Source organism: Chanos chanos, chromosome 10, assembly GCF_902362185.1.
Source record: "Chanos chanos chromosome 10, fChaCha1.1, whole genome shotgun sequence".
In the NCBI taxonomy this organism is placed as follows: domain Eukaryota; kingdom Metazoa; phylum Chordata; class Actinopteri; order Gonorynchiformes; family Chanidae; genus Chanos; species Chanos chanos.
Genome location: NC_044504.1, coordinates 3,394,315 through 3,412,456, shown reverse-complemented (window position 1 = coordinate 3,412,456; position 18,142 = coordinate 3,394,315). Strand labels below are relative to the sequence as shown.

The following is an 18,142-nucleotide window of genomic DNA, read 5'->3' as shown; positions in this document are numbered from 1 at the left end:
GTGTTGACCAAAATACTATTTTACTTCCATGTTTTTGTATTAAAACCTTTCTTTTGTAATTATTTTGTAATCATTTGTACGTATATTTTGTATCATAACCACTGTAAAGTAACTGTTACAAAAATAATTGAACCAAATTTCACCAATGAACAGTGTTTTTTAATTCTATTTGTAGACGTTTCTTGTTGTGCTAATAGCCTGCATAATCATCACCTACTGCTGACGTTTGCCTCAGTGTAAGCAAAAGTAAACAGTAACTTATTAAGTCCTCCCATTGGTTTCACCAACTATAAGAATTCTAAATGACTGCAGCATTCATAAAATCTTATTACCAAAATTATGAAAAATAAATCAAAGGAAAATGCAAAAAATAATGACTAAACCTCTACTGTCTAGCACCCTTAAAAAATGAAGGAAAAAGAATTCGACAGCAGACAGAGCAGACTGTTAAAGGCACAATAAGGTCTTTTCCCCAGCTCCTTTGTGTCTGTAGTTTTGTAGGCCAGAGGCCTGATCATGTGATTCCAGAGATAAATGTGGAAAGTCCCGACATATTGTCAGGCACTTAAACGCTAGCATTCCTCTTCATTTCCTGACACAAAGCACGTTGCCTGATGGCTGAAGCTGTGACATTTATTTACCAAAAAGTAGTGAATCAGAACAGATCAGCCCAGGAGTTTCAAGCGATTGTACAAACTTATATGTACTTGTGGACATTTAATAATATTTAATTACATAAACAATAAAATAATACATTAATAATAAGTATTTATAATGCAGAATATTTATTTATTCTTATGTCCAAAAGTCGGAAGTGGTCGGCCCAGCACGTTCATGCTTAATAAAATGGGTTTTTTCGTTGTCACACCTGAGTACTTTATGATAAGTCAGCAACAAAACAATGATGTTTTTGTAAAGAAAGTCAGAGCCAGTCATCAGACTGTGACATAACGAGGTGAGTTAGGATTAAATGATAAATCACTGAAACTCAGAAATTCACTTGGCTTAATCAAACATAACCAGATCTCCGCGGTTTGCATGTAATCAGGTACAGAGGGAGAGCCTGCTGGCCACTGAAGATCACAGTTATTTTTTTAGTTTTATCTGTAACGCTGTCATAATGGACCAGTGGGTCACCCCTCATTGGTGGCGGTGCAGTCACGTCTGGAAAACCATGGGTGGTGTTCCCAGTGAGCACTTCAGCTTCAAAGAAGTACATGTACTCCTCATTTTCAGGACCCCTCCACAATCTCATGGCTGTGTCCAGATCAGCGCTGAAGTAGATTCCTGCTCCACATTTTTGCTCTGAGATAGATAGATAGATCATATTTACTCTTATTTACGCTTATAACTGATGTCAAACCCTGAATACATCAACTGCTTATGACAGTTACCAAAAAAAAAAAAAAATCAGATGAGGCTTTGTTAATTGAAGTACTGAAGAACAGAAATTCAAATTCACAGCCACTGGAATAACATAAAGAGACAGCCTTTTGATATGTTTCTGGGCAGTGATAAATACAATAGAGCAATGCCCAAACATTAATATTAACTCTAAGCTGAGTATCCTATGGTTCCTGTACTTCTTACCATCAGGTGGGGCGTACTCCCTCTGAAATCCCACTCTACAGATCAGCTCACAGAACTGAGCTGACACACGCTGGTATAGACGCCGTGGTTGGCCTGATACTCTCTTTCCGTTCAACTCGAAAAGCTGCCTGAGGGCCATGTTCTCAACACGCTCCACCTGAAACAACCAACACATCCACATTCCAACTCAACACTATGTCTGGCTGTTTAGGTTCATAAATATTTAGACTTCACTTAATTAGCATTTTTCATTTCAGATTTGTGAACAAGAATTAACACTGTTTGAATAGTACAATCTCTCTTTCATGTCAGAAGCTTTTAATTTACCTTGACAATTTCAAGTCCTTTCCTTCTGAACATTTCATCTGTTTTCCACTTTGGATGGACGGACTTCTTAAGGTCAACAGTCTCCCGCTTGTAAAATGACCCTCCAGACAACTTTTGTTTGCCATAGGAATCAAAGCCTGTGATGTAAATAAACAAGGCATGATGATTATGATAAAGCAGTCCAAACAGTGTTATTATCTACTGTGCTGTTACTCATTTTTATGTGTGTTAATGTATGTTCCATCCACTTACAGTTCCGTTCAACACGCGCACAACGCCCGTGATCATCTTCAACCGTTTTCGTTTTAAAATTCACTTGTACAGCCAAACCATTAACAGAAAGCCTTTTGGTTTCGGCACCAGCAAGATAGGCCTTTTCCACAACAGCATTTATCTTTGGTTTCTGGAGCTCTGGGAGACCTTTGCATTGCCAGCGCACCAGGGAGTGCAGCATGTCACTCTCTTCAGCCAAGGCAAAATCCTCCTGAGCCCTGCAGCACATGGCCTCTATACGAACAGCTGCAGCCCTGACATCTCCAGAGTCCCCAGTGATGCTAACTCCAGCCCGACCATCTCTACAGAACACTCTCAGGTTTACATTAAACATGGTCTGGAGAGACAGCAATTCTTCATGATCTTTTTGGCCAAAGTGCATGACATGGTTGTTATTTATTGTGATGCGCTGATGTTCCCCAAATAACAGATCGGTTATCCATCTTCTGGCTTCTCTCTGAGCCTCCACAGAACAAGCATCAAGCTCAATGTGTGGTGTAATGTCATAACTAGTCTGTCGCTCATGAGAGGTGAGACCTAGCAAAATACAGTAACAAGTTAATCAATGGCAACTGAACGGTTTTAATTCAACCGGAGGAATTAAAATAAATAGGAGGAAGAGACAGATTCTGTAATTGGACATCTGAGGTAATACATTGAAACACTGAAGTATAAGTACGTATGAAGTGTGTGTGTTTGTGTGTATGTATTCATGTATGGATGTACTGGATTTGACCCAGAAATTGGTATATTTTTTAAAATAAAATGGAAACAGAGAAGGTATCATGCTGAAGTACATACATGAATGTATAACTGTATGCAGTGTTTACCTTGGGTATCCACATTGGACCTGGGATTCCTTTGAATCAATGTCAGTTCCTTTTGAAAGACCTATAAACAGGGTTGAATGCACATATTGGTTATAGTGGTAAAGAGTACCATTATACTATCACATAATTAAGGCCAGAGGGTATCAGTGATTCAAAGAGACAGTGAAAAATTACCCTGAATATGTCCTCATCAGCGGGGTACAAAACAAAACAGACATCCATAGGGACGCCCCTGTATCGTTTGGAAAAGTCCACCACAGCGGAGGTCATGATACTGGCAACCTCATGGCTTGTGAAGCCCAACACACCAGAACCAATAGCAGGGAAGGAGATTGAAGTCATGTGATCATTCACTGCCATGTGCAAGCACTTCAAAACACTCCCCCAAAGTATCTGTAAAGATAATATTTCAGATATTTTCAGGTATTTCCACTGAAAAACTTACAGAAATATAGAGAAACCTCTGTTGAAAATAAATCTAAGTTTATAACATATTAATGAGCAGTTTGGGATTCCTCCTTAAAGACTATTGTTTAAGGGCCGTTCACATTAAGTAACACACTGTACCTCTTCGGCAGACATTTCACCTAGTAGTTTGTGCTGGCACAACACATGGTATACAAACTGGCAGTCAAGTTTGTATCCTTTTGTTTTAATAACATCTCCATGTTTAGGATGTTGTTGTTTTTGTCTGATCTCAGTCTGAAGCTCTCTCCCAGCCTTATCCAAAATGGCTTTGGAAATGGCACCAGCCACCAGGTCCAGTCGAGGAGATGTTGTGTTCACAATGACACATGTCTGATTAAAGTAAATGTAGCAATAACATTATTCAGCTATTACAACTAAGATTCATCACAATGTTAAATCAACTACTGCCTTAAGTTCCAACTAATTTTTAAAATGTTTTTTGATAGGTATTCACATATTAACATATTTGTTATGTGCTTCAGAACATTACCATGAAAGTTTATATGCATTTAACCTCAGTTTATCCAAGGGGAATTCACATGCAAAATGGAATTTAAAGTCATGGCTGAGCACACTGAGAAACAAAATGTACAAGTTACTCGCAGAGTTTTCAAAACTGGACTACAAAAGCAGTGTTTGTGTTGCAGACCATCTTGGAGTCTCTCACTAAATAATGCTGCCAATAGTCCAAACAATAAATTGAACATAAACTGGTAATGTAATCATTGGGTGATTACATATTCATGTCTCAAGCATAATTATGAAAGGTGTAATGGTTCTGAAACCGAGACCTAAACTGCAGTGCAAACGTCCACGGTCTTGTGTCACGGTTCCAGAAGACGTTTAAGCTTTCGAGTGAACTACAGTAGCAATGGGCAAAGACAAGAGGATGAGGTGAAGGCAGCGTGCTGGCATTGATCAGCTGAAATCGGGTATGTTGCTGGCAGCGTGTCATACATGATTATTCATTTGAGACGACATCATCCAAATGTAAAATATCACCAGTACAAGGAAAAAACAGAGTGGAGAACAAGCTGGAAATTATGGCCAGTTTACCATTGTTTACAAGTTTGTGCAAGTTTATAAGTTTTCAAGTAAATTTATAATAAATGAGAAGAAATTTCATATTTTGCATGTCTTTTTTCACTGTACCAAAACCGTACCAAAACCGTACCAAACCGTGACTTCAAAACCGAGGTACGTACTGAACCGTGACCTTTGCGTACCGTTACACCCCTAATATTTATATGAAATTCTTTAATCATTAAGTGATGACCTAACTGAACGTAATTTATTGACTCAACAACTAATCTAAAACTAATCCATCTATCTAGGCATGAAATGAAAACAGCCTATCTCAACTTCTTACCTTCTCTCTTTCAATGTATCCTTTTTTAATGCTGAGAGTGACAGCATTCATTTTGACAGAATGGGTGTCAGAGGATGTTCCCATGGTCACGGCTGTACTGTATGAATTAGGTCCAAGAATCCTGTGACATGCTCTCTCCATCGCTTTCACTGAGGGCTCATCATGATTCACCAGATGAATTTCAAAGGCCTGGTTCTGGCGGCCTGAGTTGGAGTCATGGTATTCTTTCAAGGTTCTCACAATGATCTCAGCACAATACTCCAATGGAAAATTGAAAATGCCAGAACTCAGAGCAGGAATGGCAACAGACCGAAGGTTTTCTTTCTGTAGGCACTCAAGGATACTCATGACTGCCCTCTGTAAAAACGGTGCGGCCTTTTCAATGTCTTTCTTACTCGGATTGGGCTTAAGGTGTGGACCAACAGCATGTATGACCCTTTTGCAGAAAAGATTTCCAGCACGAGTGACTACCGCATCTCCAGTTTTTACACATTCATGATTTTTTATTATTCTCTCACTCTCTCGTGTAATCTCTGGCCCCCCAGCATTTGCAAGTGCTAATGCAAGACCTCCAGCGTGTTGGAGTTGTTCATTGGCTGCATTAACCACAGCATCCACCTGATGAGATGTGAGGTCATCCTTCCAGACAGAAACCTTGAGGCCTTTGGGAAGCTGTATGGAATACCTCTTCTCAGGAGTAACTTTTTTGGGTTGCATGCAGCCATTGAAAGATGAACTAGAAGCAGCTTCAACACCATGCAACACTGCAGTGCAGCCAAATTTGGACTCCAGACAAAGGGTTAATTCAGATCCACACTTACTGACAGTCACCACCAGGTCCTCATTAAGTGGAATTTTATCTTCTCTGTCCATGGCAGGAAACTGGTTTAGAGAAATAGACCTGAGAGATTCATTTCAGGGACAAATGGAAAAAAAACCAACAAAACATATGATGGACAAAGAATATCCTTTGCCTAACCAATTATTCAGTGCATTTTATCATCGCTTGCACTATCCTGAAATCAAGACAGCTGAGACGGAAATGAATTAGGTTCCTGCAGTTGAAACGCAATCTATAGCCTGATGTTAGTTAGTTATGGCTAGTTCAAAGTGCACTTTTGTCTGTGTTAACAACCTAGTTGTTAAATGAGTTAAGCTGCTAGACTGAGGCCATGAGACAGTTTAAACATATCCTTGAGTTAAACAGCACGAAGACATGCTTGTAATAGGTTTAAAACTGAATCGTAACTAATTTCACTAGTCATAAATGATAATGACTTGATGACACAGGTTGCTTCTCAAAATTTTCCGAAGGATGGACATTACTAAAGTTAATTTATTATTTTCATGCCATTTTCATGCACAAGTGTTTTCATTTAACTCAACACACGCGTTGGCTACTGTAGCGCAATACAGAGACTAAAATAATTTGATACTGCAGTGGAAGAAAACTGCCAGACTCTATATTGAGTCTCTATATTTCTCTAAGTCACACAATGTGATATCAATCATTTTGCGTCTTATCATTAATCAGCGATTGAGAAGAGAGACCGGATTATCCAGTTATTGATAATTTCCAACAGACTTTCAGACCAACTTCACCAAGATTTCATGACCGAGTTTCAAGAAGAAGCCTCCGATTTAATATATTTCTTCCAATAAACTGAAAATCTTCCAAATCATTTTTGTGCACTGTAGGCAACGTCAATACTATTGCTGATGAACAAAAAAAGCGGATTATATTAGGGTAGGCTACATTTTTACTCTTCCCCTTTATTACAGTAGGGTAGACCTACGTTCTACACTTCGCACTTTTAAAATAATTTCACAGTTTTTACATTTCAGATTAAAACGATTTATAATGACACCTACCGTCGAAGCCTGCCGAAGATCTTTGCCGTCACTCTAACCTTTCACGGAAAGGAAAAGCGAAACTGAACAATTTAAGTGGTGGACGTTCTCTCGTTAGTAGTCATTTAGCTCAGTCAGTTATGGAGGGTGAATTTCCCTTCCCGCTCCTTGTAGAGGGGGAATGGGATCCTAAAACCCCTAAACTCAAGAATAAACTGATAATTTATTTTCAAAGTAAAAAGTCTGATGGCGGTGATTGTATCGTGCAACTTGATTCATCAAGCGGACAGAAGGCGGTTGTACGTTTCAAAACGGAGGATGGTAAGTTAAGAAACATTTAGCAGGTGGCCTGTTCTGAAGCCAAATCTCACAGTAAAGGTAAAAACTACTTCTTTTGAAAATGTTGGAACTAAACGGCTGTATTCAGTAGCCTAAATCATACCGTAGTGTATTCGGACGTAGTCAACATTGTGAATTCAATAACTTTAACGAGATCCCGTTAAACAGAGAAACGAAAGTAAAACTGTGGTCTGAAAACAAAATCTGAATTCTTTTGAACAGTGAGGCAGAGGGTTCTTCAAAAGCAGATACATGAGCTGAAGTTGGACAAGACTCTTCTCAAACTTACTGTGCGCCTTCCACCTGGAGAAGAAGGGCCAGCTGAAAAGGTAAGATGTGTAATACGACAGGAGACACGTAAGGAGAGAACAATCGTATTAGTTTAACTGTAATGAAAACTTCCACAGTAGGCCTATAACAGTTCAAGTACTGTGTCATGGAATAACCTCGTCTTTATTTGTCTACAGGAATTAAAAGCAACAAGCAGTTCAGATGAAACAGGTAACTTCAAAAGCTTTTGCCTTGTCACTGACAAAAATATTTTTATAACATACGTAACAGGGCGTTCAGGATTCGCTTTCGGCCACACTCTGTCTCCATCTAGGGGAACGAAAGGAGTTGTGGCCTTCCTCGTTCAGACAGCCATGACATAATCGAGCTCTGAACGATGTTTTAATTCAGATAGGTGTTAACTGCGCACGCATTTTTAGACTTGTCCATTTCAGACATATTTTCATTTTTTAGTTCCGAGTTATCCATCTATTCCCGTATCCATAATTTGTCAGATAACGCAAACTCAGAGAAGAGCCAACTCTTCATCACACCTAAGAGGAAGTCAGAGGCTGGTCCTGTGCAGCAGGCAGTTTTAGACCTCAAAAAGAGACGAGTTAATGGTTAGTAGGTTCCTGCGCATACTCTTTATGTAAAAGTGCTTTATTTGTAGGCATTTTGGAAATTTATTGCAATCATAATAGTTATCACACTCAGAAAATCTATATTGTTAAGTCCTTTGACAGAGAGCTGGTCTCACTCAAAACATTATGACACTGATGATTCCATGAGTTTGAAACAACTTTCAGCCTGGCACTCAGCTCCTGTGTTGTTGTCTCTCATTGCCACACACAGTCATTCCCAACACGAAGCCCAGTTGCTTCTGTGATGTGCTAAATGGGTTATTTATAGAATAATATATTTTTAATATGAATCTTAACAGTTATTTAAATGATCTCTCCTGCTGGATCAATAAGATGCTTTTTTTTTTTGTTCTTTCGACACCTGCTATATGTTGTTTTTTTGATGCACAGCCGACACAAGTCCAGAAGAAAAGCATGCAAAGGATGAAGAAAAGAAAGACACAGCTGAACCTTCGGTTACTGAGGAAGAGGCAGAGGTGACCAAGGACAAAGAGGACCCATTGTCTAGATCAGCAGTCATTGGAAACGTCCAGGAATTAACTCGGATGTTCTTGGATATGTTGATTGAAAACATTCATGGCTCTTCCTCCAAAGACGAACGTGGCTTCAGTATTGAAGTTATCAACGAAATCGGCTGTGCTGTGGTGACTTTTTCAAGTGTTAAAGGTCTGTCGTGAACTTTTCTTGAGTGTGTTTCTTTGTATGTTTGATGGTGGCCGAGAATTCATGACTAATGTTGCCATTTGTCATTTCATTGACAGTCAGTTCACTTTCATTTTCATTTTTTTGGTCTAGGCTTAGTACAATACAGTTTGCCAGTTGTGTTGATGGAAGAATTATTGTTAGACCAAAACAGCTGGTTATATCCTTGTTTTCAGTCCTCTTTGGGAAATTCTTTGGGAAATGTATTTTTGTGGGTTAGAGGGGTTTAAATCAGTGGTTCTCAACTCCAGTCCTGAGGACCCCCTATCCTGCAACTCTTTGTTTTAACTCAGGACTGACACACCTGATTCTACTGATCAATGAATCAATTAATCATGGGTCGTGGCCTAGAGGTTAGAGAATCGGGCTTGTGACCGATTGTCTGGCTCGATTCCCAGGACCAACCGAAAATATTCACGACTTGAGCAACTTGGTGTGTTCACTACCGATGTAGGATGGGTTAAAGACAGAGTGTGTGTAATCACAGGATTCTATAAAGTCCTTGATTAAAAGTTAAAGCAAAAACATGCAGAACAGGGGTCCTCAGGCCTGGGGTTGAGAACCACTGGTTTAAACTCTATGAGAATGTGGCTATCCAGAGAACTTATGTTTCATGTGTGAAGTAGGCTGCACCAAGGACTGCAAAATTTAGAATAGTCGGGATCTGACGCAGGTAACACAGGTAGTTTAAAGAAATACGTGATTTCATTTCCGAATTTCGAGACATGTGAGAAAGCAATGCAAACACAATCATTTGTCTAATTGTCTTATTCTTTTGCTCTTTAGATATGGAACACTTCATTTTACATGGTCCGAACAATAGAATGTTCAGACAGAAAAATCTGAACGTAAGACGTCTTGAGGTCACTGCAAAAGTAATGGCTGAAAACTTGCCTCCCGACGTGGACTCTGACTATCTTTCACTGTTCTTCTCCAAATATGGAGAAACGGAGGAAAATGTGGAAATGCTGGATGACGAGCAATCGGCCATCATCACCTTTAGAGATTCCGCAGGTAAATGCCGATAACTGTCACACTATGGCCAAAGTATGTACTACGCTAGCAAACTTTAACATTTGCTTTTGTTTTTGCAGATGTTTCAAAAGTCATCAAAGAGCAGCATTTTATTAAGAAACATCCTGTCAAAGTCTTCCCGTACTACGAATCACTTGGAGTTGCCTTGTATGGCGCAGACAGGCCTGCTTTGAAACTTCCAGATGCCTTCACAGAGAACATTGATAAAAGTGTATGGAGATACTTACAAGACTACCCGAAATCTTTGGAGCTTATCTGTCAAAATATGTCCAACTTTTTCTGCAATCTGGATTTTAGCCACCCAGCTGTTAAAATCACCCCCTTACCATCTCTGCTACAGCAGGGTGGACAGACAAAGAAGCTCCTCTTAGCTTGGAAAGACAGCGCTGCAAAGGAATTTGCTGCAAAAATGTCAAGATTCAAGACCGTTCAGCTCAAGGTCCAAGCAAATGCATGGAAGGAAACTGAATCAGATGTCTGTCAGGCAGTATCAAATCAGGCTGTAACAGTGGTTCCAACTGAGAATCTGGGAATCTTGGCAGTGGCAGGCCTAGCAGAGGATGTGGACAGAATCAGTGATTTTCTGAAAGGGATTGTAGATAGGATTACAAAAAGGGTTGAAAGGGAGACATGTAGCGTGACAGAGGAGATTGACTTGGTTCCTTCCATCTATAGGTTGCTAGATGATGTGGAACAGGGATTGTTAAACAAATATCCTGAGCTAAAGCTGACATACAACTCCCAGAGTCAAAAAGTAACTATTGTTGGTCTTCAACAAGAGGTGTTGGACTCAAAGAGCAGGATCCTGCAAGAGGTTGTAAACTTGAATCGGAGGATGATTGAAGTGGACGAACCCATACTTAACTTTCTGCATGATGGAGACCAAGAAGAATTTGTCAATAGTTTATTTATATCAGAAGGTGTTTCTGCATCATTCCAGATTGAAGGAAACAGGGTGCAACTTCTGGCAAGAGCAGAGAAAACCTTAAAAGAAGCAGAATTGCAGTTGAAGACACTGTTGTATCATCAGAGTTTGAGTGTAGAGGATCCTCATGTGCTTGGGATGGCAGAGTGGCAGGAGCTTGTCGCCAATTTAAAAAAGTCATTCATTTCTCCTGTTGATATCAAAATATCTAACTCTCAACAAATTGTAGTTTCTGGTTTTGTGGATGAAGTCAAAAGAGCCCAGGATCAGCTTTGTGAATTCCTTCACAAAAACTCAGTTATTAGTAAAACCCTGAATGGCCAAAAGATCGTTATCCAGTTTGTTCAGAATCATGAAAAAGACAAGTGGTTAGATGTAGTGAAAAATAAAGTAAAAGTAGACTTCAAAGACGAAACCATCTCACTCAGTGGCCCAAGGCTTCATGTCTCTGAATGCCTGTCATTATTTCAAAGCTTACTTTCTTCAGTTCATTATTGTGATCTAAAAGTTGCCAGACCAGGGGCTAGAAAGTTTTTCAAGAAAAATGAGTCAATGTATGTTGGCTCTGCCATGCACCAGACAGGCTGCTTGGTCCAACTTGTAGATGAGAATGACACTCTCCAGGGCTCAGGGAACAAAGGCGAAACAAAGCCATCCTATGAGGTGCAAACACAACACGGGGTGGAGATTGCAGTTTGCAAGGCTGACTTGTGTACATATCCAGTGGATGCTGTTGTCAATGCAGCAGATGAGGGACTTCAGCATAATGGAGGACTGTCACTGGCTCTCTCAAAGGCGGCTGGCCCCCAGTTCCAGCAAGACAGTGACAAGGTCATCGGAAAGCGAGGAAAACTAAAAGTAGGAGATGCTGTCATTACAGGTGCAGGAGGGAAACTCCACTGCAAGCATGTCATCCATGCAGTTGGACCTCGGTATGACAAATCTAACCCTAAGAGGTCTGTGGAGCTTTTAAAAAAGACAGTGAAAAGGAGTCTAAATCTTGCCGATGGTGAGGGTTTCCACTCTGTGGCAATTCCAGCAATAAGTTCCGGCTCATGTAACTTTCCATTGGATCTCTGTGCAGATGCCATTGTTAATGCAGTTAAAAAACACTGTGATTATGAGGGAGGAGACACCACATTGAAGAAGATACATCTTGTGAACAATGATGACAAAACAGTTAAGGCCATAGAAGCTGCCATGCAGAAGGTCTTTGGGAGTCGTTCAACCACTCAGCAAGTCATTGTCCCACAGAGCCAAGACAAGAGAGGAACACGAAATTCAGTAACATCTCAAAGTGCTAAGACGAAAGAGGGTTTGACCATTACTCTCTTTAAGGGAAACATCCAGGATGCCACTGTAAGTCACGACTGTCGTTTTGTCCTCTTCTTGAAAAGCGCGTCAGATTATTTTCAATGTATTGTTTTTACTCTATTTTTTTCAATGTCTTGACAGATGGACATCATAGTAAATTCGGTTGCTTCAGACCTTGCACTTAACCATGGAGCCATCTCACAAGCCATCCTTGGTGCAGCAGGTCCACAGCTTCAGACTTTGCTTAATCAACAAGTAACTGCTCAGGCAAAATACGGAGATGTGTTTGTTACCGATGCCTGTAACCTTAAAAGCAAATTTGTATTTCACACTGTTGTACCCCACTGGAATGGCGGCAAAGGCTCAGAACAGAAGGTATGTTAGTTAAACATTCTAGTTATTACACAGGTCCCAAGGATCTCATAGTTTTTTCATTCTTTTTCTTTCTTTCTTTCTTTCTTTCTTTCTTTCTTTCTTTCTTTCTCTCTATTGCAGCTTAAATTAGGTATGCCATTAAGAACTTGGAACACAGTAAAGCATTCATCACAGTTTGTATCAGGTTTTGGAATTTGGTCAGTGTGCAGCCATTACAACAATGTTTTGTATTAAACAGGTGCTTGAACGTATTGTGGATGAGTGCTTGGGACAGGCTGAGCAAAAGCAGCAGGCATCCATTGTTTTCCCTGCCTTTGGCACTGGACAGCTGGGTTTTCCAAAGCCACTGGTAGCCTCAGTTTTGTTAGACTCAGTCCTTAAGTTTAGTAAGAAGAGGAGTTCCACTCATGTGCAGGAGGTGGTGCTTGCTCTTCACCCTAAAGATGTTCTGACCATTCAGGTAGGTGATGGCTGTGTATGTTAGAGGTAGAGTGACATGGTTATTCAGAGTAACTCAGAGAGGTTGGAAAAAAGGATAAAATTTTAATATATCAGTAAGCAGTCGGCAAAATAATGATATCCAGGTTCACTGTTACTTAACTTTGACCCTTAGCATTTGGATATTGATTAAAACACGTGACAAATGTTTTTATTAATCCTGATGAGTGAAATGTTTTATGCATAATGCAGAGTATATCACTTTTAAATTTTATATCTCCTGTTTCTTAACAGGCCTTTACTGATGAGTTCAATAAAAAATTTGGAATCCAATCAGCTTCAGCATCTGCCAGCAGTCAAAGTACAGGTGCAATTTTCAATCAGTTTGTAGCTTTAATGAATTTTCAAAACATTTGCTGTGGTCAGTGGTGGGAACCAAGCTGTAAAACATATAAAAATAGTTACTTTTTACTTTACTTCTTTATTGTCACTTGTAGCTACTGTCTCAGCCATTGTACCTGTAATAACCTATGATTGTTTGATTTGGAATTCACAGGTGGTTTCTCAAAGGTCACCTCCCCAAAAACTGGGCTGTATGAGAGCACAGTGGGAGGGGTGGTGGTTCAGCTCACCAGTGGAGACATAACCAAAGAAACTACAGATGTGATTGTAAACTCGAGCAATGATGATTTCACCTTGAAAGCAGGTATATCTAGCCATTAACCATTCACTGAAATCTTCAAAGGCAAATTAAATTCAGTCTAACATTCATTGTAACATAGTATGATAAAGTTTATGCATTGGTTATTATCACTATTTATGACATTATCTACAAACAATGATGTATTACTTATGATTACAATAGTTATTATTATAATTATTTATAATAGTTTTTTTTGTTATTAAGTTACTGATAACTATCTTTTTAACAGGGGTTTCAAAGGCAATTCTAGATGCAGCTGGTCAAAACGTAGAGGTTGAGTGCAAACAACTTGGTAAGAATTACAACTCAACACCGACATTAGTCGAATTCAGATTTCAAACAGACACTTGTGCTCATGTAGGCTAACACCGTTAAGTAGCACACTTGCTAAACCGATGAGTAATTAAACAATTGCACATCTGTACTCCTATAGGGGCACAGCCAAACAATGGAATAATTATGAGTCAACCTGGCAACCTGGGCTGTAAAAAGATCATCCACCTTTCGGCCAAGAATGACCCCCAGACAATCTATCAGCGTGTTTTGGAGGCTCTCCAAATGACTGCTCAGCAAAACTTTACATCCATCTCCCTCCCTGCCTTTGGCACGGGTAAGGACTCATGACACATGATATGAAGAAAGTGTGACACACATGGAGAGTGCTTGAAACTCAGACACATGAATATCGTACATTGTCATGAGCCCCTGGTGGGTGATGCAGTGTCCTTAAACATTTTAAGCTCATTTAACTTAATTTTAGCCTCGTTTCCCATGTGTCACCTAGATACTAAGGCTATCCATAACAGGTTACACGCATCTGAAAACATAGTGAAATGGTTTAAAGCCACAAACATCATTCATAATGTGCATTTCTTATTGCCCACACATATCTGGGGATTTTAGGCATGGATTTGTTTTTACAAACAAAATCCTTGTGCTGAAATATATCGATTGTAGTGCTCAGTGTTGATGCACCTTCAAAATTTGCTTTGTTCTTGCTCTTTACTTGTTTGTGATACAGATTGGAATCATTAATAAATTCTTATCCATTTGTACGCTTGACTTCTAAAAGCAACATGTTCAGGCTGTTTAAGGGTGACCATTTCTCCTTTAGGTCAAGGAGGGGTTCAGGCGTCCCAGGTGGCAGATTCCATGCTTGATGCTGTAGTGGACATGGTGAAGAAGACTCCCCAGTCCTCCCTCAAACTGGTTCGCATAGTCATTTTCCAAGCCCCAATGCTGGCAGACTTCCACAACAGCATGCAGGGCAAAGAGGGCACTGGGAATCTTGCAGCAACTGTGCAAAAAGCAGCGGTGACCCTCAAGCAAGAGAACACATGGTCCAAATTGAAATGTATGATCTTTTGAATATTTTTCAATGTTCTGAGCACTTTAATTGTTGTCGCTTATTGCATCATTGTGCATTCACAGAAACATCCAGATCTTATTAACAGTACTGAACTGTGAACAAAATGTTGCACAAAGTCTTGTCTAAAATTTCGTTTAAATGTCCAAAGGGCTAAATGTAAATGCAGCTAGTACATATATTTCCTCCATCAATATCTGTGATTCCTATAGAAATGTAGTGTTGTCATTATATCCACCACTACTTGTGTTAATTATGAGAGGTATAGTCACTCCAGTATAGCACAATTTAATTCATATTAGGTCATGAGTAATTATTTGATGAAAAACTATGCCTTGTTTTTTTTTTTTTTTTTTACAGCATATGCCAACAACCTGAAAGCATTTCTAACTGGAGGCCTAGCAAAGGATGCCGAACAACACAAAGACAAAGACTTTGTAATTGAGGGTTTGGTGGTCAATCCTGCTTGTTTCCATATCTGTGGGCCATCACAGGTTGCGGTGGACAGCGCCAGACAATGGATCGAGAAACTGATCAACGAGGAACAGTGCTTTGAAACCATCTCAGACTTAATGATCCTGAAAATGTCAGACAAAGAGCAGAAACGCCTCAAAGAGCTTCAGACAAAGACCGACGTCAGCATTAGATTGGAGTACAAGTCTACCGACAGCTTGGGAAAGGACGAAGGTGGCGAAGCCCGGATCACAGTGGAAGGTCTTAGCCGAGATGTGCTGTCAGCTGCTAGCGAGATCCAGGCCATGCTTAAGAGACTTCGAGATGAGGAGTTCCGCAGGAAAGACATGGAGGTTCTCAGTGATGTTGTGGACTGGCAGTATCAGCAAGGTGTACAGTACCACAGTTTTAACCTTGAAGACAACTTCTATTTGGAGGAAGCTTTTAACACCAGTCAGCCTCATGTAGACGTTAAAATCCAAGGTCAGGTCTATAAGGTCACATTACCAGATGGACCAGCTGTGGACAATAGGGGCAACCAGCTGAAGATCAGACGCATCAACAAATTGGAAGGTACTGACACCAGCTGTTTTGGAGATAGCACTATGTGTATATGCTTGTATATTTACACATTCTTTGAATTTTGTGGTTTGTCTTAACCATGGACAACCGTAAACACTGACTTTTACACTTTCGCTGTTTTTTTTATTCCTAAGCTAATGACACTCTGCCTGAGCATTGGGATGCAATGACGGGTAATCTTCTATGCAAGGCGTGCCAAGTGCAATCTGGTAGCCCAGAATACAATGAAGTCCTGAACCTCTTTAAAGCTACCTGCCAAAACAACGTTCTGAAGGTACATCTTTCATCCTGAAACCCAAATGGTATATTTCGAACCAGGTGACATGATGAGCAAAATTTGAGAATGTGCTTTAATTATGCACAAGGAAGAAAGTGCTCTGACTGGAATCATATAGGGTTCTTTGGTCTGTCCTTGCAGGAGAACACTTAGGCATAATGGTTCCAGGCAGAATTGTTTGTAAAGGTCATGCCTAAAATTCTATCAGAAAGTTCTTTTAAGAACCCTACTAGCAGGATTACATCTAGCCCGCTATGAAAGGAGTTCAACCAAGAACCATTTTAAGTTCCAAAGATCCCAGCTAATTACTGAATAATTGCTACTGTGAAACTTTAAATACTATTTTAAAACACAATCGGCAAGCAATTTACAATGCAAAATGTTTATTAAAATGAAAACCTACACCTTCTTTGTAGAATATCTCTCTAGTCAAAGATTTCTTTAAGAACTCTTTCATCCAAAAACGGTTATTTGACTGAAATAAGATAGAGCCTTTTCTGTTTCTCTTACAAAGTATAGGAAGATCTGCCTTTTAAAAAAGAATAAATTGAGTGTAACGAAGAGTATGACCTCTAAAACAGCTCATGGCATTGTTTTTTTAAAATTTGATATTTAGAAGAATCTGTCTATGTCACTGCTTGATCTGTGATTTTTCAGATTGAACGGATCCAGAACCCTTGCTTTTGGAAGAACTATCAGATTAAGAAACAAGGCATGGAACAGAAGAATGGCCACAAAAACAATGAGAGGAGACTATTTCATGGCACCAGCCAGCCAACCATAGACCACATAAACCATAATGGCTTCAACCGCAGTTATGCAGGGAAAAATGGTAAGGGCCTTCACAGGACTAGGGTTCGTAAGACTTTTGTTATCTTAAACAACAACGAAAATTAGAGTGAGATTTTCCAGTCGAGGTTCACTGACTATTAGACATGGGAATTTGTCCGATGCTCACTGTGTAATTGTTTTCCTCATGATGTTTCTGTCATTGCATTGTAGCTGCAGCCTATGGGAATGGGACCTACTTTGCAGTCAATGCCAGATATTCAGCAAGCAACACTTATTCAGTGCCAGACGCTCAGGGACAGAAGTACATGTACTTGTGCCGAGTCCTCGTTGGTGACTTCACTGCAGGACGGTCAGGAATGATAGTCCCTCCAGCCAAGAGCAACACAACCACTGATCTGTACGACTCTGTTGTGGATAACCCTGCAAATCCCAACATGTTTATTGTGTTCCATGATGTTCAGGCTTATCCAGAGTACTTGATAACCTTCAAATAAACTTAAGGGTTTTCTAAACTCCGTTTGCTATTTTAACACGGTTACTAATTAGTATGAGTATGAGAATGATTACTTGAATTTGACCGTGTTATGTACACTGTGAGTTTACACCATAGAGCCTTGATGCAACACTGAAAAGAACAACAAAAAAAAAATCCAAATATATAAAGTTATACTTTGCAAGTTTTAGCACTAAGATTTAAATTCAGAGGGTTTTTTTTCATTTAAAGCACAGAAAATGTATTTCTGCATCCTATAACCTCTCCTGTATGCCTGACCCATTACTGGAAATACTATGTTTCTAATATGCTGGTCTTTCTAATATGCCTTGTGGTGAAATTAGGATGTGTGTGTTTGCTCTGAAAGTGAAGGACTAGTGCTGCAAACTCATTCAGGGTTCAGAAATCACATGGACGCTGTTAGCATGATTAATCATTTTAACCTCAAAATGTCTGTTTTTTCTTGTGTGAAATCTCTGAATGTTACTAAATCAATAGTGAATAAATACTCCATCTATCATGGACTAATTTGCTTTTAAAGTTTTTATTACTGCGCAGAAATCAGTCGTGAAGACAACTGCATTTATCCTCGTAAAATTTGGAAAGGGCAAAATGGAGGAGAACATGTAGAGCAAGTAAAAAAAAGAAGAAAGAAAAGAATATTTGGCATATTTGGTATAATGTACCCTCTTTGAATCTATAATTAAGTTTGTTTTATTGTGATTA

The 18,142-nt window shown here is 39.6% G+C and overlaps 2 protein-coding genes across 2 annotated transcripts; one reads left to right on the top strand and one right to left on the bottom strand.

Annotated features, from left to right (window-relative positions):
• Nucleotides 1–1,009: 1,009 nt before the first annotated feature.
• LOC115822656 (protein mono-ADP-ribosyltransferase PARP9-like) lies at nucleotides 1,010–5,730 on the bottom strand. Its single transcript, XM_030786567.1, has 7 exons — nucleotides 4,858–5,730; nucleotides 3,588–3,818; nucleotides 3,195–3,413; nucleotides 2,170–2,704; nucleotides 1,918–2,054; nucleotides 1,591–1,747; nucleotides 1,010–1,305 (listed from the first exon to the last, which is right to left on the bottom strand). Exons 1-7 carry the CDS (start codon nucleotides 5,728–5,730, stop codon nucleotides 1,010–1,012), a joined length of 2,448 nt encoding a protein of 815 aa, XP_030642427.1.
• Nucleotides 5,731–6,848: 1,118 nt separating this feature from the next.
• parp14rs1 (poly(ADP-ribose) polymerase family member 14-related sequence 1) lies at nucleotides 6,849–17,499 on the top strand. Its single transcript, XM_030786488.1, has 16 exons — nucleotides 6,849–7,029; nucleotides 7,270–7,404; nucleotides 8,367–8,627; nucleotides 9,450–9,677; nucleotides 9,758–11,982; nucleotides 12,079–12,312; nucleotides 12,551–12,772; nucleotides 13,045–13,111; nucleotides 13,307–13,456; nucleotides 13,683–13,745; nucleotides 13,887–14,063; nucleotides 14,568–14,807; nucleotides 15,180–15,845; nucleotides 15,989–16,128; nucleotides 16,789–16,963; nucleotides 17,134–17,499. Exons 1-16 carry the CDS (start codon nucleotides 6,849–6,851, stop codon nucleotides 17,415–17,417), a joined length of 5,448 nt encoding a protein of 1,815 aa, XP_030642348.1. The 3' UTR covers nucleotides 17,418–17,499.
• Nucleotides 17,500–18,142: the final 643 nt, after the last annotated feature.